Source organism: Cyprinus carpio, chromosome B9, assembly GCF_018340385.1.
Source record: "Cyprinus carpio isolate SPL01 chromosome B9, ASM1834038v1, whole genome shotgun sequence".
Taxonomy (NCBI): Eukaryota; Metazoa; Chordata; class Actinopteri; order Cypriniformes; family Cyprinidae; genus Cyprinus; species Cyprinus carpio.
The window spans coordinates 33440274-33466809 of NC_056605.1; the positions used below are offsets into that span (position 1 = coordinate 33440274).

At 34.8% G+C, this 26536-nt stretch overlaps 1 protein-coding gene across 1 annotated transcript in view; it reads left to right on the top strand.

The window, feature by feature from the left end:
- LOC122138363 overlaps positions 1-26536 on the top strand; it is a 40415-nt gene that overhangs the window by 4167 nt on the left and 9712 nt on the right. Inside the window, exons 2-7 of the mRNA XM_042730455.1 lie at positions 8247-8328; positions 8508-8621; positions 13988-14101; positions 14621-14734; positions 19472-19585; positions 20102-20215. Coding sequence (XP_042586389.1) covers positions 8279-8328; positions 8508-8621; positions 13988-14101; positions 14621-14734; positions 19472-19585; positions 20102-20215 — 620 coding nt within the window. The 5' untranslated portion in view covers positions 8247-8278. The remainder of the gene's footprint in view (positions 1-8246; positions 8329-8507; positions 8622-13987; positions 14102-14620; positions 14735-19471; positions 19586-20101; positions 20216-26536) is intronic.

Consider the following 26536-nt stretch of genomic DNA (forward strand, 5'->3'; position numbering starts at 1 on the left):
GGAAGATCTTTAAGTTCAGCTGATGAAAAATGGGGGCAAAAACAAAAGTGTTGTGTTTATAATTTTGTTAAGTGTAGTTTATTTAAAATTAAATAAAAAATTCTTATCCCAGTTTAACTATTTCCCCCAATATTTTTTTTTTTTTTGTCTTATCTAAATGCAAATGCAAACATATCAAGATATATATCGAATATCATATAAAAATGTGACAATATCGAGATATTTTTTTTTTTTTTTCATATATCGCCCAGCCCCTAGTCTGAATCAAACATGACTGGTTCTTAGATGTCATGATGTTATTATTGTGGGATGTTAGTTGAGGTTTTTATTTTTTCATCTGTGTATTCACGATTTGATTAATCTAATTTTCACAAAACAAAAGTATAGTATTGCTTCAGAAGACTTAACATTTGTGCTGCTGGTCATTTCTGGTCATCATTACATCTGCATTAATGGCAAAAATCATCAAAAAATAAACACTGAAGAACGATGTATTTACATAACTGTTTATAACGTGACAAATAACATCTGGTACAACACTAAAGCCCATCAATTTGTTTAATGTGAATTCTACTTACTTCATTTCAGGCCCATATTAGTATTGCAGCCTTCTTGCTGCCAATATGATCACACCGCCCCTCTCTGCCTTTGCACTGAAAACATTTGATTTCAAAGTATGACAACAATTTGATAATATGAATTTTTAAATAAGACATGTGAGGTTCATATAACAGTGTAAAATGTTAACTAAGTTTAACCAGCCATTATAAAGCTCTTCAGCCCGTTTGTACACGCCGTTCGGTGGATTTAGTAAACCTTGATCAGCATCACATAGACATTCTAGATGAAACTTACAGATAATCAATAACGATGAACAAGAAGTTTAAAGGTGTTTTAATACAGTGAATGTGTGTTGGCTTTAACCTCGCTTCAGATCTGTGGCGGGAGTGACGGTTAGAGATGACGAAGATGCTCTGTCAGCCGTCTCTCTAACTAAGCTTAAAAATACACTTTGCGGGACTCGTTTGTCTGTGTCCGGCTGTGATAAACACCAAAAATATTTCTTAATTTACCACTTACAACTGTTGTGTATAACACTGCATATTTAACACTTGCCGTTGATAACGTTGATGTAATGGTTGCGTTAGCTCCTTGCTAACCTTAGCTAAAGTTACACACATTATGATAACTAAGCTGGTTAATCTTCAGTTAAAGTTGACAGTAAAACACAAACGTTCAAAAGTGCTTTTAATAGGAATAAGAAGCTCGAAATGCTTAACGTTCCTGTTATTTTCCGTGACCCGCGTCGCCAGCAGTCCTGCTGTGATCAGTGCGAGTGAGCGCGGTCGTGCGGGGGATGAGCGGAGTGTGGACGCGACTGACTGAAAAATGCGTGCGGTTTTTGAAAAACACCCAGATAATATTTTGTCGAGTAAAATTAATTACTTTTAACATGTTTGAAATCATGAATTATGCTCATTTTTCTTTTAAATATTTTGTGGTCAGCCATTTATACTAAAAATCATAGACTGTATGGTAGATCAAATTAATTTATAGTATTTATTTAGCTTGAGTTCTGCTTAACCTAAATAGCTTTTGAGTTCAAATCACAAATTAAGTTGAAATTATCTTTTAAATGTTTTGACTTAAATGAATTAACTTAATTTAGCAAAATTTCACTTTTACAGTGATGCCATTCACTTAATATGCTTGAGTGACTTAAATAAATTATAAAAGATATATAATTAATAATTATAAATTACATTCAGGCGATTACCACCACCTACTCCAGGTTGTAGTTTTCATATTTAAATACATTTATTTTTCTATCATATTCTATTTATTTTATTCTATTCTTATTCATAGGTTTTATATAGCCTATAAGAAAGAAGTTTCTCCCAACATTATGATAACATTTATAAAAGTAGCTGCAACTATAAGGACATGCTGTTATCAGAATGTTTTAGGATAACCCATAATAACATTTAAGCAATTAATTAATTTAGAAATTACATTAAATAAAATTGAATGCTCTAAGAATGTTGTTCTAAAAATGTTTTCTCTCAACATTATGAGACCATTCATTGAGTACAAATAAGGTCCTAAAAGACGTTCAAAGATCATTGTGCTAAGAACGTTTTCTATCAACCTTATAAGAACATTAACAACGTTATAAGAAACATTCATCAATTACAAATAACGTCCTAAAGACGTTCCGAGAACATTGTTGCTAAGAAACGTTTTCTGTCAACGTTATAAGAACATTCATCAATTACAAATAACGTCCTAAAGACGTTCCGAGAACGTTGTTCTAAGAACGTTTTCTGTCAACCTTGTAAGAACATTCATCAATTACAAATAACGTCCTAAAGACGTTCCGAGAACGTTTGTTCTAAGAACCTTTTCTATCAACCTTGTAAGAACATTCATCAATTACAAATAACGTCCTAAAGACGTTCAGAGAACGTGTGTGCTAAGAACGTTATCTATCAACATTACAAGAACATTCATCAATTACAAATAACGTCCTAAAGACGTTCCGAGAACGTTGTTCTAAGAACGTTTTCCTATCAACCTTGTAAGAACATTCATCAAGTACAAATAACGTCCTAAAGACGTTCCGAGAACGTTGTTCTAAGAACGTTTTCTAGCAACCTTACAAGAACATTAACAACGTTATAAGAAACGTTCCGAAAACATTATTTTTAATAATGTTTTGTACTAACATTTACACAACTTTTAAAGAACGTTAGTGAATGTTCTGGGGAACGTTCCCTGTTAGCTGGGTAAAAGCCTTGTTTAACTCTATTTGAGCTTGTTTTTCATATAACTTTAGCCTAATGTTGAGTGCAAGTGTCTGATACAATACCAGCACTGATTATCCAGTGTTGTTTAATCATTGACTTTACCTATTCGCACGGGATTAGTATCACCGGGTGACATCCAGTCATTTGTAATAATTGCAGAGGGTTGTCTGTGATCTTAATCCCGCGCAAATGTCTGTAATTTTTAAAGTAAAAATTCCCCCGCAAACGTTACCATATTTCACGAAAACCGAGGTCCTGTGATAATATTAGTCTCGTGCGAATCTCTGTGATTTGGCCAGCATTTGGCGGGTCGCATTTCATTTTTTTTTGTTTGCTGTGCGCCTTTTTGTCTTTGCGAAGAATGGCTGAGTTACAGTGTTTTGATAGTATTTCAGGTGTCATATCGCTATAGGACACTACACCATACAACTTTACAGTTGGCAGAAATAGCTGAAAAGGTTTTAAGGTTAATGTGTTACAAATAAATGAACCATAACGCTTGAGATATTATTTTAACCTGGTGAAATGTAAATGACACTGGGCACGAAACTATATTAGTTTCTTTTTTAAAATCCATCTAACCGGACCATAGAAAAATCAATTTCAATTATATTTTTAAAATATTTAAAAATGAAAATGATATAACCATTTTTTTTCACATTCTTTCTTGGAAAAGAAAGAATCACTTTAACTTCTGAAACTGACCAGCAGTGTTTTAGCAGTACATAAAAAGTAATGTCCACAAATCAGAAAATGTAATTTTAACATCAGTGTGAACAACAATGCCTTATTATGTGTGACAATATTCTACATCTTACCCTATACCCCACCCCACCCCATCCCATGCACACACACAAACACACACTTTTAATAACAAGTAAATTTGTCCCCCGCACTTTTTTGGAGCAAGTGTGTTACAGAGGTTTTCAAAGGCCGGTGTGAAAAAAATTGTTTTAAATTCAAAGAGACAAAATAGTCTGTGCACCTGATGTTTTATTAGTACGACTTATACGTCCTACATCATCCTCCTGACTGTCTCCGCGTACCACTGTCAGCAGAAGTGAGAAAAAACGTTTTTATTACGTTTTGGATATTTGTCTTACAAAAATGCATGGATTCGCTACAGGAGGCTTTTATTCACCCCCTGGAGCTGTGTGAGGGACATTTTATTATGGATGTGTGCAATTTATTTCACATCTTCTGAACTGTTGACAACCAACACCCGCTCACCCCACTGAAAGACTTGGAAGCGCCAGGACCATTTTTAATATAACTTTGATTGGATTCGTCTGAAAGAAGAAAGTCACATACACCTAGGATGCTTTGAGGGTGATCCAAACACAGGCTAATTTTTATTTTTGGGTGAACTAACCCTTTAGAGCAAGGTGCAAAGAAACGATAGAAAGTACAATGTGTTTTCCCGAGCATACACACAGTGCAGGGGCAGAGGAAACCCCGAATCAGAGTCCAGCATTAAAGAGACAAACACCCAGACCATTACAGTACCTTATTTGAAGAATGATTTGATATCGCATGCATTTTCCCGCTGATTGTGAAGTTTAAAGACGCTCCCTAAGAATTATAGCTGCGTAGAGTCTCGGCGCCATCATTGTTTCTCGTGTCTCGAATAAAAGTGAAAGTAAATGTTCAGAGTTGATGTTTCTCCATTTAAACAGTCAGAATCGATTCTATACAGAATATCAAAAGTGTTTCATAGGAACTAAGTCATGATTTTCGTGTAACTGCTTCATAGAAAGGCGGTGGATTTTGTGAATCTGTTTTGCTTTACAGTGACTTCCGCTTTCAGATTTCCTCTAAAGGACGTTTATTTTTATATGTTTAATATTTCTTTTGCAAGCAGATTAACGTGGTTTGATTGGTGTTTGGTTTGTGTGTGTGACAAATAGCATGTGCTTTTATACAAGATCCTGTAGATGAGGAGGCTGACTTAATTACATGTACATTTAGTTACATTAATTCTAATAAAAACAATCTTAAATGTTAATTTCTATTGAATGAAATAATACATCTGCAATAGAATGATGATTTAGATTTATGTACAGTGGTATTTTTTCAAGTATTAAAGGATCATTCAGTGGTTCATAGTAAACAGTATCTTGTTTAAACAAATTTTATGAGTGCAACTGTAATGGCTCTGTGAGTCCTGGAGGGGTTTTTTTCTGCTTTAATATCATTTTAAATATAATTTTTTAAGAATAATAGTTTTAAGAGATGCTGTGGATCTGAAGTGTCTACCAATCAAAATAACCCAAATCAATACCATTTTTGATGAGAGTTATGTTTTGATGAGAAGAAATGTTTTACATACTTTAGTGAACATGAGCTGGAGAAGAATAGGACCCCCCCCCCCCCCCCCCCTCCAAAAAAAAGGTTTTTTTTTTTTGTATAATGCAGATTATTCACTCGGTGACAGCTGTCTGGTTGTTACGGTCAGGAAAAAAGAATCACATTACTATATGTTATAGCCAGGGCCGGTTCTAGCCCTTTGGTTGCCCTAGGCGAGATTGAGTTTTGCCCCCCCCCCCCCCCAGTCACTGAACTTTTAAATTGTGGTTGAATAAACGGTATTGGGGGGGTGAACGTTGTATGCTGTCTGTTATTTTTTTTCAATTTTTTTATTTTTATTTTTTTTTGTATTGTTATTGGATAATTTATTTCTTCCTATCTATCTATATATCTATATATCTATCTATCTATCTATCTACATGCTTTAACTGATTATAAATTCAACATATACAAATATGAAAGAGACAACATTTAGACAATTATTTTAAGATTTTTACATTCCACCTTAATGCATTTTAATTTTTTTTAAAGGGAAAACACATTGGCTCTTGAACCAACTGTCTATACTGTTTCCTGTTTTATTTTATTGATTGAATGGCATCTTCTTTTACCTGATCACCTGCTCCTCCTCTCCCTCTGCTGACTTTTCTACCCTGCTGCTTTATTTACCTCGAATCTGTTATACAAACATGTTAAGGGATTTTGGTTGTCATAGGGTTGATTGAGTTTTGCCTAATCATCATTCATAAAATTCTAACATAGTAGAGATTATCTAAAGAAATTAAGTATTGAAACGTTGCAGCGTTTCACTGTTTTAATGAGTTAGCCACTCAAATCGTTCATTCATCCAATTCGTTCAAAAGTCAGATTAATTTAGGAAGGAAACAAACACCGATGTGATACTTTTGTCATTGATAATTACAGACACTATTGAAAAATAAACTAGCAAAACAGACAGCTGCTTTGGTAACTTGTTATACTGATAGTTATAGCTAAATACATTGCAATGGATTAGCTAGCTAAAAATATATGGTGGTGTGTACTTAGCTATTACACAATATTCTCATACCTCATTTTCAGTACATGCTTTATTTTTTATTTTTTTTTGCATCGCTCTCTGACCAGCAGTTAAATATAGTCCGCTGTGCTGCGCTTCTCTTCATTTTGGTGCTAACGTTACCCGTGTGTTCTCCCATTCAAACACCACTCGCGTTTTTTTTGGTGAAAGTGCGACTCATTGGTTGGGCGTTACCAATCGGTTCAATGGAGGGGGAGTTTTTTTTTGTCTGATTTATTATGACAAACTCATATTTGATTAGGAACAAAATTATTGTTACAAAATAAATGAATTCTATTTATTTTTCATTTGATCTACTGTGATTTACATGTTGAAATATTGGGGGGGGTTGTAACTGATGGATTTGAATATTGGGGGGGTTACCTCCCCCATCCCCCCCATTAACTACGCCCCTGCTTCAGGCTGAGTATCCCTGGTCTCAGTGGTCTGTGTTTCACTGGTGCCCTGCTTCATTTTGTTATTTTGGTGCGCACTTGCCTAACGTAACGTAACGTAACGGCGCCCCCAAGAGGGTGCCCGCGCCCCCAACATATTTGTCGCCCTAGGCAACTGCCTAGTTCGCCTATAGCAATCGCCGGCCCTGGTCTCGCCCTAGGCAACCGCCTAGTTCGCCTATAGCAATCGCCGGCAGATGTTACTATAATAATTCTGTAAATGGTGATCAGCACCCAAGTATTTTTATATAATGTGGGAAGTTACTGCCTTTTGTCTTGGCGTGACATCTCACTTTTGCAGACAATGTAAAGACAGAGTATAATAATTTCAAAATAGCGGTAAAAATCAAGTTTTAAATTATTTTCATAAAAACATATAATTGCTAGATTTCCAGTGTCTTATCTATAATGAATTTTTTCTGGACAAATACAAATCTTTAAAGCCATTTTTTGTCAGTTTTACACTCTAGCGAGTTATGGTCTTTTGTGGAGCAGAGCCGCGATCCACCTGTCACTCAAGTGGCCACGCCCTTAATTATACAGAACTTTAAGGCTTAATATAATTTAAACAGATGAGTTATATAAAAAAAAAATAATCACCCCCCCTCACTGTTACATAAACACTCACAGTTGTCATGAAGGGCAAAATTAACTATATAGACCAAAACCACTTTTTGTACCAGGCTGTAAACAAATGTTTTTCTGCTGTAAAGTCGTGTATTTTAACATGGGAGGTCTATGGGTCAGAGTCTCTAGCGGACAGTTTAAGACACTTCTGTGTTTCAAGAGAGAGAGGAGGTTCCCGCTTGATTTATACTCTGCTTCTTTTTTTTTTTTTTTTTTTTTTTTGTACAAATGCTAGATTTTTTTAGGAATGATTTTGTTTGCTTAACCGTGTACTGTAACTTATTGTGTGTTATGGAAGAAAGAAACACACGATGCAGGTCACCGTCAATGAATGTATTTGTGTTAAAGGAAGGTGCAACAAAACGATAGAAAGTACAGTGTGTGTTTTCCCGAGCATACACACAGTGCAGGGGCAGAGGAAACCCCGAATCAGAGAGACAAACACTCAGAGCATTACAGTACCTTATTTGAACGAATGATTTGACATCGCAAGCGTTTTCTCGCTGTGTGTGGAGTTTAAAGACGCTCCCTTAAGAATTATATCTGCGTAGAGTCTCGGCGCCATCATTGTTTTTCTCGTGTCTCGAATCAAAAGTGAAAGCAGATGTTCAGAGTTAATGTTTCTCCATTTAAACAGCCAGAATCGATTCTATACGTAATATCAAAGTGTTTTCATAGGAACTAAGCCATGATTTTCGTGTAGCTGCTTCATAGAAAAGGCGGTGGATTTTTGTGAATCTGTGTAAATAAGGTGAGTGCTGAGTGCTTTACAGTGACTTCCGCTTTCTGATTTACTCTAAAGGATGTTTATTTTTATATGTTTAATATTTTCTTTTTCAAGCAGATGGTGTGTTTGGTGTTGTCTGTGGTTTATTTGATTATTTGTTAACACACGACTAACATTGTGTATCTGAGTGAACGCCGCTCTCATGATCTGTTTCTCTCAGGATCCGTTCAGCTGAATTATTGAGTTTGTTTGTCATTTCTATTCAGAGTCAGTGCTGGAGATCAGATTCTGTTTCATCATGGAGGACACACAAACATCCACAGATCAAGAGTTTTCTCCAGGATGCAGGTACTTTGTATAAACACTGTATTAAATCACCTTCAATGATGAGAGATGGGAGTCTCCTTCGTGTTTATGTGTCTGGAGATTTTTAAGTTAAAATGAAGATTTTATTTTAAAAATGACTCATCATTTAGTGTTTTTGATGATTATAATCCTCATGAAACATTCAATCTCTCTGTTTATAGTTCAGTTCATCAGAAGAGATCAGGAGCAGAGTCCAGCTGTGTGTCTGTGAGGAGTGAGGAGTCTATGGAACCTCCAGAAATGTTTAAGAGTGGAGATACAAAGACTGATCTCAGGTACATTTTTATAGAAATATAATCATAGCAACTCTGTAGTACTGGATTTTCTACAATATGATAAATTCTTGTACATTGCTAAATTATACTTTTTATTTTTATCTGATATTTTAACATATATAATTAAAGTGAAAGTTGTGACATTTGCCAAGTATGGTAACCATACTCAGAATTGGTGCTCTGCATTTAACCCATACAAGTGCACACACACAGCAGTGAGAAGTGAACACACCGTGAACACACACCCGGAGCAGTGGGGCAGCTATATATCCAGCGCCCCGGGAGCAACTGGGGGGTTCAGTGCCTTGCTCAAGGGTGGAAGAGAGCTGTTCATTCACTCCCACCACTTATAACTCCTGCCAGCACCGAGACTCGAACCTGCGACCTTCGGGTTACAAGTCCAACTCTCTAACCATTAGGCCTCAGCTTCAGTGTGATCGTTTAAATAATAAATGAAGATGTACTTTGTTAAATATGGTAACTGAAAGGACTGACTTTAATCTCTCTTTGTTATAGATTTATATCATAGGAAGAGATCAGGAGCAGAGTCCAGCTGTGTGTCTGTGAGGAGTGAGGAGTCTATGGAACCTCCGTAAAGTTTAAGAGTGGAGATACAAAGACTGATCTCAGGTACATTTTTATAGAAATATAATTATAGCATGTCATTTTATGTTATAAAGATCATGTTATCTCTATCTTTAAATATTTTGTCTGATATTTTAAAGGGGCATAACACACAGAGTTTCACTCAATCTCATGTTAAACGGAGTCCAGGGAGTTCATTTCCAACTGCTTAGGTTTATTTGTAAATGATTTCTATATTTTACCCATTCAAAAAGTCTGCGAAAGCGATCCCAGTTCTGCACATAAATGTAGCTAATATTTGTGTCTATGGTTTGCTGCGTAATGTCAGCTTTTGTGATTGGCCATAATACCAGCAGACTGCAGCCAATAGAAATGCTTCTCCTCACAGCGCAGATCGTGTGAAAGCGACTAAAGTTTCTGTTTCAGTGCTGAGTCATTCAAGCTCAGATCCCCCTCATTATAACAAAAAAAAGTGTAGAGATGATGTAAATAGGCTAATAGATTCAGTGTGCAGTGTAGAGAGATTCACTAATTATAACGAAAGTTTGTGAGATCGCGATGAACTAAGATGAGTGACAACTTTTTAATGATTATAAACCGAGTTTGCAAATGTGACACTGCATTTATACAACAGTTTTATACACATTTTTTATTTTTATACAAAAGATAATATTTAATGACTTCCATTGAACACTGTTGTCTGGTTTTGCTCTATTCTGCTTTTTGCGTTACAATAACTGTAAGGGGTCTATGGAACCTCCAGTAAAAAAAATACGCACTGCAGACGGAGTACTGTGAACCTGTATAATGTATAACAAATCTATTTCAACACCTGAGGCACTGCTACAATGAGCTCCATGACCAATGCATTGCCAAAAAGAAAAAAAAAATCCCTGGACACGGATTTATTTATTTATTTATATTTTTCTTGCCATGTGTCTAGACATTTTGTCACACCCTTTACTTAGTGATTATTTTGACTTATGTCTGTTCTAGAGGCATGTTACGACATGTTTTTTCTTTTAGAAATATGTTTCAAATTCATACTGAATGCATTTATGACTGTAAAGCATGTCTGTGTGGGTCAAAATCGTGATTTAAAATCGAAAAATTGATCAAAGAAATAGCAATATGTTTTTTTTTGTCCATATCGCACAGCCCTAGCTCTATTTCGTCAGTGAAAATAGTTCCAAACACAGCTGAGCCGCTGCGCATCTCCAGGCAAACACAGCGCTGTTTCGTTTATGAATGAATGTGTGTTTTTTTTTGTTTTTTGTGTTTTTTTTTTAACGAATCTAGTGAGTCAATGATTCAGTTACCCATTCATGCTTCGTTCCTAAATGAATCAGATGTTTGAACGAATCGATTAAACAAATGATTCAGTGACTTGCTGCCAGCTATTGCGGTTTCAGTTTCATCAAGTATAAATAGAGTTATTTAAATCAAATCGTTTAATATCCTCCTGGTATATATGAGACCCAGCTATGGAGGTTTTTGTCTCTGTAGTAGACATTTATATTTTAGTGAATTATATATGAGACCCAGCTATGGAGGTTTTTGTCCTGTAAAGAACAAATTCGGGGCTTTTCAGAGATGGAAGTGTCACGGCAGAGGCAAGATGAAAAGAAAATACCATCTAAATTTCCCCAGCGCTGAACGTGATTTCACCAAGTGCAACATGTTCCTGGATCAACATTCCAAGCAACCAATCAGAATTCAGGGATAAGTTCTACACCCCTTGTTATTCAACCATCATTTCCCGCTGACTTTAGTGATATATTATGGGTAGGGGATAGGGTTAGGTCTATATTTTTGGTCAATAATGTTGATCCAGGAGCACGTCTTGCTTGGCAGAATCACGGTGACATTATATTTGAGTGAATTTCTCATGTCTGGATGAAGAGCACATTTGGGGTTTGCACTTTTCAGAGAGACTGAATGTTTTTATATTTGAGTGAATTTGTCATTTAAATCTGATTCATTTTTCAAATCAAAAAAGTTCCTGTGGCTCAGTGGTGGAGCATTGCATTAGCAGTGCCAAAGATCGTGGGTTCGATTCCCAGGGAACACACATAAGCCTGAATGCACTGTAAGTCGCTTTGGATAAAAGCGTCTGCTAAATGCTTAAATGTAAAATATGACTTCCTGTTATGAAACAAGACATCATTTCATACATGTCCACTGCAGAGAAAATACATTACATTTAGCAGATGCTTTTATCCAAAGCGACTTACAAATGAGGACAATGGAAGCAATCAAAATCAACAAAAGAGCAATGATATGCAAGTGCTGTAACAAGTCTAAGTTAGCTTGACGTAGTACATGTAGCAAGGGTCTTTTTAATTATATGATAAAAAGAAAACCGAATAGAAAAAGAATAGAGCAAGCAAGTGTTAGAGGCCTTTTTTTTAGAAGCATGTTCCCAAAGAAAGGGGCTGATCTTCTTGATGTTGAATAAAGCAAATTAATGGGTTAAGGGTGAGTTGTAAATTAAGCTCAAAAGGGAAATGTATGTAAATAATTACAATTAATTATGATTAATCACAATTATTCATATGAGCTGCCAGTAGTAACTGTAACATTATTAAATGGTTTCGTCCAGTGAACCCTCAGCGCAATTTTCATATCAACTCTAAGAAAGGATATTTCCGTGGCCACAGAAAATAATTTCATACAGTATTAATGCATTAGAGCATGTAACAAAATTGGAATCGTAAAGGGACATTGATTTGCAAGGCAGAATCAGTAACTCATGTAACTTGTGCACAAGATTTTTATTAACTAAACACTAACGCAAGCTAATCTAGCAATCTCAGGATGTACTGTAATTGGCTTACGCCGCGTGTACCGCCGCCGCAGGGCTGCGGCGTTAACTGCAAGTCAGTCGCGTGTTAAAATCATTCGCGAAACTACCGCCAGGTGGCGCAAAGGGACAGATTGTGAAACTGAATGTAATTGTAAAATGTTGGTTTGTAAAAGGAGATGAAAGGGACAAAGTAAAAAAAACATTATAATATAACATTGTAACATCCTTAAAAAGCATTAGAACATTTACAGTGAGTTAATTTCAAAACGTGGGATAGTCTTAGGCTACAGTCTACGCATCAAAAATTAAAAGAAAGACCTACACAAAGGCTCTTATGCATGCTACTGTTATTTAACAGTCATTACATTATATAGCCTAGGCCTATATATATATTAAAAGCTAAATGTTTTCATTTCGGTTCGTTATTGGTTAAAAAAAAAAAAAAAAAAAAAGGTTCCATATGCAGAGCGAAATGTAGAACGGTCCAGCATTTAGAAATAATTCTTATTAACTCTGTTATTATATTATGTTTCGCTTTAAATTCTTCTTCTTCTTTTTTTTTTTTTTTTTTGTTTGTTTATAGCTAAGCCTATATTATTATATACTCCAATTATATTTATCCATTAGAATTATATATTTTTAATTCTTGTTCTGTTCTGATAAATTTGTTAAATTTAAAGGATTTGTTGTAAAGTGAAGGGAACTAAAAATCTTGATACATTAGCCTATAACATTATTAGGGCCTGCCGTTATTATTTATGAATGTAATAAAATGCAACTAATCCATGACTTATATTTTTTTTTTCCTCTCACAAACTTAATTTATTTTTTAGGGTGTGTTTTAAAAAAAAAAAAACATGCAGCAAACGAAAATAGGCGATTAATCGGTTAAAATTATTTACTGTGGGTTAACAAACTTACATGATATGCTTAGGAACAGAGTCTGGGCCTAATCTAGGCTATGTTGTTAACTATTTACAAGTTTCGTGTATGGTTTTATCTAGGTTTTTTTTGTTGTTGTTGTTGTTTTTTCATTGCATCTGAAAATGACTTTGTGCATGCGCATTCACTTTGTGTGCTCTGGCACAGAACCTGCCTCCCGCGTTGTTCAGCTGTGGACGATTTCACAATGTTTGATATAAAGGTTGCTGTCCCATTCTATACAGGAATTGTTAATTAAAAAAAAAAAAAAATCTAATTGTATTGTTAGTTTTATGCTAACATGCAATCAAGGTCTTGGATACTATATAAGACACAAGTTCATTTAGGTGATTTAACGTGCACTGTGACATTTTACCATTTCAACTCCTTGAGATTTTAAATTCAGTTTAATAGTATTGAAATTCAACTTAAATCTAGTATAAAAAGGTTTTAATTGCTTAAATTATTTCTATGAATTAGTAATATGTTATCATGACTTTTTCGTCATATAATTTTTTATGAGCTGTCTTCATTTTCCATTTCGGAAACCAAGCACCCAGTTTTTTCTTTTTGTAAATCTATTAATTGCTCGCATATCTCCTACAACAGGATTTTTTTTTTTTTTTTAATTTTTTTTTTTTTGAGGAAGGTGCTACTGTCAGGGGAGTCAAAAGATAATTACATGATCATTAGGGTTGCCAATTAACTTCAGAAACGGAAAATAAGGGCTAATAGAGATTCTTTCTTTTTTATTCTTTATTTATAATGTTTATTCTTTAAGAAAATAAGGGAAATAATAAGGGACGATCCAAATATTTGTAATGTATAATAATATAGGCCACAAACATCCACAGATCAAGAGTTTTCTCCAGGATGCAGGTACTTTGAATAAACACTGTATTAAATCACCTTCAATGATGAGAGATGGGAGTCTCCTTCGTGTTTTTGTGTCTGGAGATTAAGTTAAAATGAAGTGTATTAAATCACCTTCAATGATGAGAGATGGGAGTCTATGATTATAATCCTCATGAAACATTAAATCTCTCTGTTATAGTTCAGTTCATCAGAAGAGATCAGGAGCAGAGTCCAGCTGTGTGTCTGTGAGGAGTGAGGAGTCTATGGAACCTCCAGAAATGTTTAAGAGTGGAGATACAAACACTGATCTCAGGTACATTTTTATAGAAATATAATCATAGCAACTCTGTAGTACTGGATTTTCTACAATATGATAAATTCTTGTACATTGCTAAATTATACTTTTTATATTTTATCTGATATTTTAACATATATATTTAAAGTGAAAGTTGTAACATTTGCCAAGTGTGGTAGCCCATACTCGGAATTGGTGCTCTGCATTTAACCCATCCAAGTGCACACATACAGCAGTGAGAAGTGAACACACCGTGAACACACACCCGGAGCAGTGGGCAGCTATATATCCAGCGCCCTGGGGAGCAACTGGGGGTTCAGTGCCTTGCTCAAGGGTTTAAGAGAGCTGTTCATTCACTCCCACCACTTATAACTCCTGCCAGCACCGAGACTCGAACCTGCGACCTTCGGGTTACAAGTCCAACTCTCTAACCGTTAGGCCACAGCTTCAGTGTGATCGTTTAAATAATAAATGAAGATGTACTTTGTTTTTAATATGGTAACTGAAAGGACTGACTTTAATCTCTCTTTGTTATAGATTATATCATAGGAAGAGATCAGGAGCAGAGTCCAGCTGTGTGTCTGTGAGGAGTGAGGAGTCTATGGAACCTCCAGTAAAGTTTAAGAGTGGAGATACAAAGACTGATCTCAGGTACATTTTTATAGAAATATAATTATAGCATGTCATTTTATGTTATAAGATCATGTTATCTCTATCTTTAAATATTTTGTCTGATATTTTAAAGGGGCATAACACACAGAGTTTCACTCAATCTCATGTTAAACGGAGTCCAGGGAGGGAGTTCATTTCCAACTGCTTAGGTTTATTTGTAAAATGATTTCTATATTTTACCCATTCAAAAGTCTGCGAAAGCGATCCCAGTTCTGCACATAAATGTAGCTAATATTTGTGTCTATGGGTTTGCTGCGTAATGTCAGCTTTTGTGATTGGCCATAATACCAGCAGACTGCAGCCAATAGAAATGCTTCTCCTCACAGCGCAGATCGTGAAAGCAGACTAAAGTTTTTGTTCAGTGCTGAGTCATTCAAGCTCAGATCCCCTCATTAACATAACAAAAAAAGTGTAGAGATGATGTAAATAGGCTAATAGATTCAGTGTGCAGTGTAGAGAGATTCACTAATTATAACGAAAGTTTGTGAGATCGCGATGAACTAAGATGAGTGACAACTTTTTAATGATTATAAACCGAGTTTGCAAATGTGACACTGCATTTATACAACAGTTTTATATACATTTTTTATTTTATACAAAAGATAATATTTAATGACTTCCATTGAACACTGTTGTCTGGTTTTGCTCTATTCTGCTTTGCGTTACAATAACTGTAAGGGGTCTATGGAACCTCCAGTAAAAAAATACGAACTGCAGACGGAGTACGTGTGAACCTGTATAATGTATAACAAATCTATTTCAACACCTGAGGCACTGCTACAATGAGCTCTACGACCAATGCATGGCAAAAAAGAAAAAAAGAAATCCCTGGACACGGATTTATTTATTTATTTATATTTTCTTGCCATGTGTCTAGACATTTTGTCACACCTTTACTTAGTGATTATTTTTGACTTATGTCTGTTCTAGAGACATGTAACGACATGTTTTTCTTTTAGAAATATGTTTCAAATTCATACTGAATGCATTTATGACTGTAAAGCATGTCTGTGTGTGTCAAAATCGTGGTTAAAATCGCAAAATTGATCAAAGAAATAGCAATATGTTTTTTTTTTTTTGTCCCATATCGCACAGCCCTAGCTCTATTTCGTCAGTGAAAATAGTTCCAAACACAGCTGAGCCGCTGCGCAATCATACAAATCATAACTCAATCAAGCACAGGGAGAATTATCATACAAATCATAACTCTGTTTTTTTTTTTTTAAACGAATCTAGTGAGTCAATGATTCAGTTTACCCATTCATGCTTCGTTCCTAAATGAATCAGATGTTTGAACGAATCGATTAAACAAATGATTCAGTGACTTGCTGCCAGCTATTGCGGGTTTCAGTTTCATCAAGTATAAATAGAGTTATTTAAATCAAATCGTTTAATATCCTCCTGGGACCCAGCTATGGAGTTTTTGTATCTGTAGAGAACGTTATATTTTAGTGAATTTCTCTGAGACCTTACATGTCACAGTTTTAAGGCTGGATGTCCTGTAAAGAACAAATTCGGGGCTTTTCAGAGATGGAAGTGTCACGGTGAACGTGATTTTCACCAAGTGCAACATGTTCCTGGATCAACATTCCAATTAACCAATCAGAATTTAGGGATAAGTTTACAGGAAATGTCAAGTTTAGCCTTACAACCAGGAGTTAGGTGCTTCTTGTTATTCAACCATCATTTCCCGCTGACTTTAGTGATATATTATGGGTAGGGATAGGGTTAGGTCTATATTTTTGGTCAATAATGTTGATCAGGAGCACGTCTTGCTTGGCAGAATCACGGTGACCGAAGTTTCATCACCATGACCACTCCCTCTCCTTGGTCTTTAAAGATGGCTGACATTAATTTAGTGAAAAAAATCTTACATCCTTATGGAAATATAATTGTCATTTAAATCTGATTCATTTTTCAAATCAAAAAAAGTTCCTGTGGCTCAGTGGTGGAGCATTGCATTAGCAGTGCCAAAGATCGTGGGTTCGATTCCCAGGGAACACACATAAGCCTGAATGCACTGTAAGTCGCTTTGGATAAAAGCGTCTGCTAAATGCTTAAATGTAAAAATATGACTTCCTGTTATGAAACAAAGGACATCATTTCATACATGTCCACTGCAGAGAAAATACATTACATTTAGCAGATGCTTTTATCCAAAGCGACTTACAAATGAGGACACTGGAAGCAATCAAAATCAACAAAAGAGCAATGATATGCAAGTGCTGTAACAAGTCTCAGTTAGCTTGACGTAGTACATGTAGCAAGGGTCTTTTTAATTATATGATAAAAAGAAAACCGAATAGAAAAAGAATAGAGCAAGCAAGTGTTAGAGGCCTTTTTTTTTAGAAGCATGTTCCCAAAGAAAGGGGCTGATCTTCTTTGATGTTGAATAAAGCAAATTAATGGGTTAAGGGTGAGTTTGTAAATTAAGCTCAAAAGGGAAATGTATGTAAATAATTACAATTAATTATGATTAATCACAATTATTCATATGAGCTGCCAGTAGTAACTGTAACATTATTAAATGGTTCGTCCAGTGAACCCTCAGCGCAATTTCATATCAACTCTAAGAAAGGATATTTCCGTGGCCACAGAAAATACTTTCATACAGTATTAATGCATTAGATCATGGTAACAAAATTGGAATCGTAAAGGGACATTGATTTGCAAGGCAGAATCAGTAACTCATGTAACTTGTGCACAAGATTTTTATTAACTAAACACTAACGCAAGCTAATATACAGTAGGTGGACAACCAGAATGTGTAATACCGCAACGTGTACCACCGCCGCAGGGCCGCGGCGTTAACTGCAAGTCAGTCGTGTGTTAAAATCATTCGCGAAACTACCGCCAGGTGGCGCAAAGGGACAGATTGTGAACTGAATGTAATTGTAAAATGTTGGTTTGTTAATGGAGATGAAAGGACGAAGTAAAACAACAATAACATTATAATATAACATCTTAACATACTTAAAAACCATTTGAAGATGTACAGTGACTTAATTTCAAAACGTGGGATAGTCTTAGGCTAGTCTACGCATCAAAAATTCAAAGAAAGACCTTTACACAAAGGCTCTTACTGCATGCTATTGTTATTAAACAGTCATTACATTATATAGCCTAGGCCTATATATATATTAAAAGCTAAATGTTTTCATTTCGGTTCGATATTAAAATATAAAAAAAAAAAAAAAAAAAGGTTCCATATGCAGAACGAAATGAAGAACGGTCCAGCATTTAGAAATAATTCTTATTAACTCTGTTATTATATTATGTTTCGCTTTAAATTCTTCTTCTTCTTTTTTTTTTTTTTTGTGTTTGTTTATAGCTAAGCCTATATTATTATATACTGCAATTATATTTATCCATTAGAATTATATATTTTTAATTCTTCTTCTGTTCTGATAAATTTGTTAAATTTAAAGGATTTGTTGTAAAGTGAAGGGAACTAAAAATCTTGATACATTAGCCTATAACATTATTAGGCGTTATTATTTATGAATGTAATAAAATGCAACTTATACATGACATTTTTTTTCCTCTCACAAACTTAATTTATTTTTTAGCGTGTTTTTTAAAAAAAAAAACATGCAGCAAACGAAAATAGGCGATTAATCGGTTAAAAATTAGTTACTGTGTGTTAACAAATTTACATTATATACTTAGGAACAGAGTCTGGGCCTAATCTAGGCTATGTTGTTAACTATTTACAAGTTTCGTGTATGGTTTTATCCAAGGTTTTTTTTTTTTTCTTTTTTTTTTCATTGCATCTGAAAATAACTTTGTGCATGCGCATTCACTTCGTGTGCTCTGGCACAGAACCTGCCTCCCGCGTTGTTCAGCTGTGGACGATTTCACAATGTTTGATATAAAGGTTGCTGTCCCATTCTATACAGGAATTGTTAATTAAAAAAAAAAAAAAATCTAATTGTATTGTTAGGTTTTATGCTAACATGCAATCAAGGTCTTGGATACTATATAAGACACAAGTTCATTTAGGTGATTTAACGTGCACTGTGACATTTTACCGTTTCAACTCCTTGAGATTTTAAAGTCAGTTTAATAGTATTGAAATTCAAGTTAAATCTAGTATAAAAAGGTTTTAATTGCTTAAATTATTTCTATGAATTAGTAATATGTTATCATGACTTTTTCGTCATATAATTTTTTATGAGCTGTATTCATTTTCCATTTCGGAAACCAAGCACCCACTTTTTTCTTTTTGTAAATCTATTAATTGCTCGCATATCTCCTACAACAGGTTTTTATTTTTTTTTTTTTTTTTTTTTTTTTTTTTTGAGCAAGGTTTCACTGTCAGGGGAGTCAAAAGATAATTACATCATCATTATAGTTGCCAGTTAACTTCAGAAATGGAAAATAAGGGCTAATAGAGATTCTTTCTTTTATTCTTTATTTATAATGTTTATTCTTTAAGAAAATAAGGGAAATAATAAGGGACGATCCAAATATTTGTAATGTATAATAATATAGGCCACAAACATCCACAGATCAAGAGTTTTCTCCAGGATGCAGGTACTTTGAATAAACACTGTATTAAATCACCTTCAATGATGAGAGATGGGAGTCTCCTTCGTGTTTTTGTGTCTGGAGATTTTTTTAAGTTAAAATGAAGATTTTATTTAAAAAATGACTCATCATTTAGTGTTTTTGATGATTATAATCCTCATGAAACATTCAATCTCTCTGTTATAGTTCAGTTCATCAGAAGAGATCAGGAGCAGAGTCCAGCTGTGTGTCTGTGAGGAGTGAGGAGTCTATGGAACCTCCAGAAATGTTTAAGAGTGGAGATACAAAGACTGATCTCAGGTACATTTTTATAGAAATATAATCATAGCAACTCTGTAGTACTGGATTTTCTACAATATGATAAATTCTTGTACATTGCTAAATTATACTTTTTTATTTTTATCTGATATTTTAACATATATAATTAAAGTGAAAGTTGTAACATTTGCCAAGTGTGGTGACCCATACTCGGAATTGGTGCTCTGCATTTAACCCCTCCAAGTGCACACACACAGCAGTGAGAAGTGAACACACCGTGAACACACACCCGGAGCAGTGGGCAGCTATATATCCAGCGCCCGGGGAGCAACTGGGGGTTCAGTGCCTTGCTCAAGGGTGGAAGAGAGCTGTTCATTCACTCCCACCACTTATAACTCCTGCCAGCACCGAGACTCGAACCTGCGACCTTCGGGTTACAAGTCCAACTCTCTAACCATTAGGCCACAGCTTCAGTGTGATCGTTTAAATAATAAATGAAGATGTACTTTGTTTAATATGGTAACTGAAAGGACTGACTTTAATCTCTCTTTGTTATAGATTATATCATAGGAAGAGATCAGGAGCAGAGTCCAGCTGTGTGTCTGTGAGGAGTGAGGAGTCTATGGAACCTCCAGTAAAGTTTAAGAGTGGAGATACAAAGACTGATCTCAGGTACATTTTTATAGAAATATAATTATAGCATGTCATTTTATGTTATAAAGATCATGTTATCTCTATCTTTAAATATTTTGTCTGATATTTTAAAGGGGCATAACACACAGAGTTTCACTCAATCTCATGTTAAACGGAGTCCAGGGAGTTCATTTCCAACTGCTTAGGTTTATTTGTAAATGATTTCTATATTTTACCCATTCAAAAGTCTGCGAAAGCGATCCCAGTTCTGCACATAAATGTAGCTAATATTTGTGTCTATGGTTTGCTGCGTAATGTCAGCTTTTGTGATTGGCCATAATACCAGCAGACTGCAGCCAATAGAAATGCTTCTCCTCACAGCGCAGATCGTGAAAGCAGACTAAAGTTTCTGTTCAGTGCTGAGTCATTCAAGCTCAGATCCCCTCATTATAACAAAAAAAAGTGTAGAGATGATGTAAATAGGCTAATAGATTCAGTGTGCAGTGTAGAGAGATTCACTAATTATAACGAAAGTTTGTGAGATCGCGATGAACTAAGATGAGTGACAACTTTTTAATGATTATAAACCGAGTTTGCAAATGTGACACTGCATTTATACAACAGTTTTATACATTTTTTATTTTATACAAAAGATAATATTTAATGACTTCCATTGAACACTGTTGTCTGGTTTTGCTCTATTCTGCTTTTGCGTTACAATAACTGTGAGGGGTCTATGGAACCTCCAGTAAAAAAAATACGAACTGCAGACGGAGTACGTGTGAACCTGTATAATGTATAACAAATCTATTTCAACACCTGAGGCACTGCTACAATGAGCTCCATGACCAATGCATTGCCAAAAAGAAAAAAAGAAATCCCTGGACACGGATTTATTTATTTATTTATATTTTCTTGCCATGTGTCTAGACATTTTGTCACACCTTTACTTAGTGATTATTTTGACTTATGTCTGTTCTAGAGACATGTTAACGACATGTTTTTCTTTTAGAAATATGTTTCAAATTCATACTGAATGCATTTATGACTGTAAAGCATGTCTGTGTGTGTCAAAATCGTGGTTAAAATCGCAAAATTGATCAAAGAAATAGCAATATGTTTTTTTTTTTGTCCATATCGCACAGCCCTAGCTCTATTTCGTCAGTGAAAATAGTTTCCAAACACAGCTGAGCCGCTGCGCATCTCCAGGCAAACACAGCAGCGGTTTCATTTATGAATGAATGTGTGTTTTTTTTTTTTGGTTTTTTTTTTTTTTAACGAATCTAGTGAGTCAATGATTCAGTTACCCATTCATGCTTCGTTCCTAAATGAATCAGATGTTTGAACGAATCGATTAAACAAATGATTCAGTGACTTGCTGCCAGCTATTGCGGTTTCAGTTTCATCAAGTATAAATAGAGTTATTTAAATCAAATCGTTTAATATCCTCCTGAGACCCAGGGATGGAGTTTTTGTCTCTGTAGTGGACGTTATATTTTAGTGAATTTCTCTGAGACCTCACATGTCACAGTGTTAAGGCTGGGTGTCCTGTACAGAGCACATTCAGGGCTTCTCAGAGATGGAAGTGTCACGGCAGAGGCAAGATGAAAAGAAAATACCATCTAAATTTCCCCAGCGCTGAACGTGATTTCACCAAGTGCAACATGTTCCTGGATCAACATTCCAAGCAACCAATCAGAATTCATTAGGTGCTTCTACACCCTTGTTATTAAACCATCATTTCCCTCTGATTTTAGGGATAAATTATGGATAGGGATAGGGTTAGGTCTATATTTTCGGACAATAATGTTGATCCAGGAGCACGTCTTGCTTGGCAGAATCACGGTGACCGAAGTTTCACCCATGACCACTCCCTCTCCTTGGTCTTTAAAGATGGCTGACATTAATTTAGTGAAAAAATCTTACATCCTTATGGAAATATAATTGTCATTTAAATCTGATTCATTTTTTCAAATCAAAAAAGTTCCTGTGGCTCAGTGGTGGAGCATTGCATTAGCAGTGCCAAAGATCGTGGGTTCGATTCCCAGGGAACACACATAAGCCTGAATGCACTGTAAGTCGCTTTGGATAAAAGCGTCTGCTAAATGCTTAAATGTAAAATATGACTTCCTGTTATGAAACAAAGGACATCATTTCATACATGTCCACTGCAGAGAAAATACATTACATTTAGCAGATGCTTTTATCCAAAGCGACTTACAAATGAGGACAATGGAAGCAATCAAAATCAACTAAAGAGCAATGATATGCAAGTGCTGTAACAAGTCTCAGTTAGCTTGACGTAGTACATGTAGCAAGGGTCTTTTTAATTATATGATAAAAAGAAAACCGAATAGAAAAAAGAATAGAGCAAGCAAGTGTTAGAGGCCTTTTTTTTTAGAAGCATGTTCCCAAAGAAAGGGGCTGATCTTCTTGATGTTGAATAAAGCAAATTAATGGGGTTAAGGGTGAGTTGTAAATTAAGCTCAAAAGGGAAATGTATGTAAATAATTACAATTAATTATGATTAATCACAATTATTCATATGAGCTGCCAGTAGTAACTGTAACATTATTAAATGGTTCGTCCAGTGAACCCTTAGCGCAATTTCATATCAACTCTAAGAAAGGATATTTCCGTGGCCACAGAAAATACTTTCATACAGTATTAATGCATTAGAGCATGTAGCAAAATTGGAATCGTAAAGGGACATTGATTTGCAAGGCAGAATCAGTAACTCATGTAACTTGTGCACAAGATTTTTATTAACTAAAAACACTAACGCAAGCTAATATACAGTAGGTGGACAACCAGAATGGGTAATACCGCCACGTGTACCACCGCCGCAGGGCTGCGGGGTTTACTGCAAGTCAGTCGCGTGTTAAAATCAATCGCGAAACTACCGCCAGGTGGCGCAAAGGGACAGATTGTGAACTGATTGTAATTGTAAAATGTTGGTTTGTAAAAGGAGATGAAAGGACAAAGTAAAAAAACATTATAATATAACATGTGTAACATCCTTAAAAACCATTAAAACATTTACAGTGAGTTAATTTCAAAAACGTGGGATAGTCTTAGGCTACAGTCTACGCATCAAAAATCAAAAGAAAGACCTTTACACAAAGGCTCTTACGCATGCTATTGTTATTAAACAGTCATTACATTATATAGCCTAGGCCTATATATATATTAAAAGCTAAATGTTTTCATTTCGGTTCGTTATTGGTTAAAAAAAAAAAAAAAAAAATCTCCAGGTTCCATATGCAGAACGAAATGAAGAACGGTCCAGCATTTAGAAATAATTCTTATTAACTCTGTTATTATATTATGTTTCGCTTTAAATTCTTCTTCTTTCTTTTTTTTTTGTTTGTTTGTTTATAGCTAAGCCTATATTATTATATACTGCAATTATATTTATCCATTAGAATTATATATTTTTAATTCTTGTTCTGTTCTGATAAATTTGTTAAATTTAAAGGATTTGTTGTAAAGTGAAGGGAACTAAAAATCTTGATACATTAGCCTATAACATTATTAGGCCTGCCGTTATTATTTATGAATGTAATAAAATGCAACTAATCCATGACTTATATTTTTTTCCTCTCATAAACTTAATTTATTTTTAGCGTGTTTTTAAAAAAAAAAAAACATGCAGCAAACGAAAATAGGACGATTAAATGGTTACAATGTGTTACTGTGGGTTAACAAATTTACATTATACAGAGTCTGGGCCTAATCTAGGCTATGTTGTTAACTATTTACAAGTTCCGTGTATGGTTTTATCTAGGTTTTTTTTTGTTTGTTGTTGTTGTTGTTTTTTCATTGCATCTGAAAATGACTTTGTGTGCATGCGCATTCACTTCGTGTGCTCTGGCACAGAACCTGCCTCCCGCGTTGTTCAGCTGTGGACGATTTCAAAATGTTTGATATAAAGGTTGCTGTCACATTCTATACAGGAATTGTTAATTAAAAAAAAAAAAAAATCTAATTGTATTGTTAGTTTTATGCTAACATGCAATCAAGGTCTTGGATACTATATAAGACACAAGTTCATTTAGGTGATTTAACGTGCACTGTGACATTTTACCGTTTCAACTCCTTGAGATTTTAAAGTCAGTTTAATAGTTTTGAAATTCAAGTTAAATCTAGTATAAAAAAGTTTTTTAATTGCTTAAATTATTTCTATGAATTAGTAATATGTTATCATGACTTTTTCGTCATATAATTTTTTATGAGCTGTATTCATTTTCCATTTCGGAAACCAAGCACCCACTTTTTTTCTTTTTTAAATCTATTATTCGCTCGCATATCTCCTACAACAGATTTTTTTTTTGTGGTTGTTTTTGTTTTTTTGAGGAAGGTGCCACTGACAGGGGAGTCAAAAGATAATTACATCATCGTTAGGGTTGCCAGTTAACTTCAGAAATGGAAAATAAGTGCTAATTGTGATTCTTTCTTTTATTCTTTATTTATAATGTTTATTATTTAAGAAAATAAGGGAAAGAATAAGGGATGATCCAAATATTTGTAATGTATAATAATAGAGGCCTATATCTGCCTGCAGTTCAAAAGTTATCATATTTGTTTTGCTTCACCCATTTATGTAGGCTACAATTGTTCAAAAAAATAAAAAGATAAAAAGAATAATGTAATAAAATTTTATCGTAAATATTACCACTATAGAATTGGGGTAGTAGTTTGGGAGGTGAAAATACTGTGAAATTACAAATGGCATGGAATTTTTTAAAGCATAACAACTGAAGGTCTATAAAATGCATTTTTTTAACCTGTTAACCAGACCCCCCATAATGGGACTCACGGCTGAAAGTGCCCTACCGAACTTAAAATTGTAACAGTTCCTTACTTCAGTGTGTTACACACATAATTTTGGTGTCTTTGGAAAGAAGACCCTTTGGGCTTTACTTTTTATCAACCAGAGTTGATAATGCTCAAAAATATTAAAATTTATAGACACTTTCAAATCAAGATACCATGAAAAATGAGATTCCTGCAACCATTTTTCTGATTTTCTATGTCTATTCCCCCCACCCCCCAAATATAAAAAATATTTACCAACTGTATTGAAGGATTCTACAAACTATTTTAGTCATTGAACATACCACTGCATAGTTTTTCAATTATAAAACAATATACAGAAACTTAGACATCATATAAGTTATTTATTTGAGTACTAGAAAAATACAATAAGAATAATTTGAGTAAGAAAAATAAATAAATAAAATAAAAAAGATTTACCTTATATGCCAATTACAGTACATCCTGAGATTACTAGAAATGCAGCACTTACAATGATTTCTGTTCATATAGTAAATTATTATGTGCTGATGTGCTGATGGCCAGTTATAGAGATAGAGATGCGCCATAAATCACACTCTATTCATATAGATGGCGTTCACATCGATAGCTGTGATTACACAGTAATAGCGAGCTGATTTGCACTTAAACAGATGGGAATCATGCAGATACAGCTACATTCAACATAAAACACACTCACACATATATAAAAAATGTTGAAAAATAAAAAAAATAAAGAAAAAAGGCGATTGCTAAGTTCTGCCTCCATCAGATGACGAGGTGCGTCAGAGCCGTCACGAGAGAGCACCAGAATTCAAAAAAGCAATCTTCCACCTATCTTTCACTTTTTTTTGTGGATTGTCTCATTCTGTTTGCTACATCGTACGTCACAACCCTAAAGTGGACTGAACCGTGTACCGAACGGTTCCCGGGCAAATTCCAAATGGAAGTGATCATCCCTGTCCCCTTGGAGTGGGGACTTTGGAGTGAGCAGGGCACGTGCATGCCATTATGTTGTCGTTTGGAATGCACTTGGCAAAAGGAGCGATGTCATTTCCTCATTACTTCAGCTGGGATGTTCCTGTGACAACGCTGCACGGTGTCCGTCAGCAGATGATGCTGTTTTAATGTCATAAATGACTTTTATTGTTGTTAGCATAACTGTTGCAAATAAACATTTTTTTTTTTATTTTAAAAAAGTTTTTCAAATATGTTATATAATATATAAAAAAATATATATATATAATTCTTTTTTTTTTTTTATGCTGGTGTCCATCAGCGAATCTGCTGACGGACGCCGTGCAGCTTTGTCACAGGAACATCCCAGCTGAATGTATGTTTGTTTTGAAATGGTTATTTTTGCGATGTTGATTAAATTAGATTGCTTAATTTGTATGTTTATCCCTGCTCACTCCAAAGTCCCCCACTCCAAGGGGATAGGGATGATCACTTCCATTTGGAATTTGCCCGGGAACCGTTCGGTACACGGTACGCGTATCGTTACACCCTTATCGTACGCTACAAAACCATGCAGTTTTTTTTACT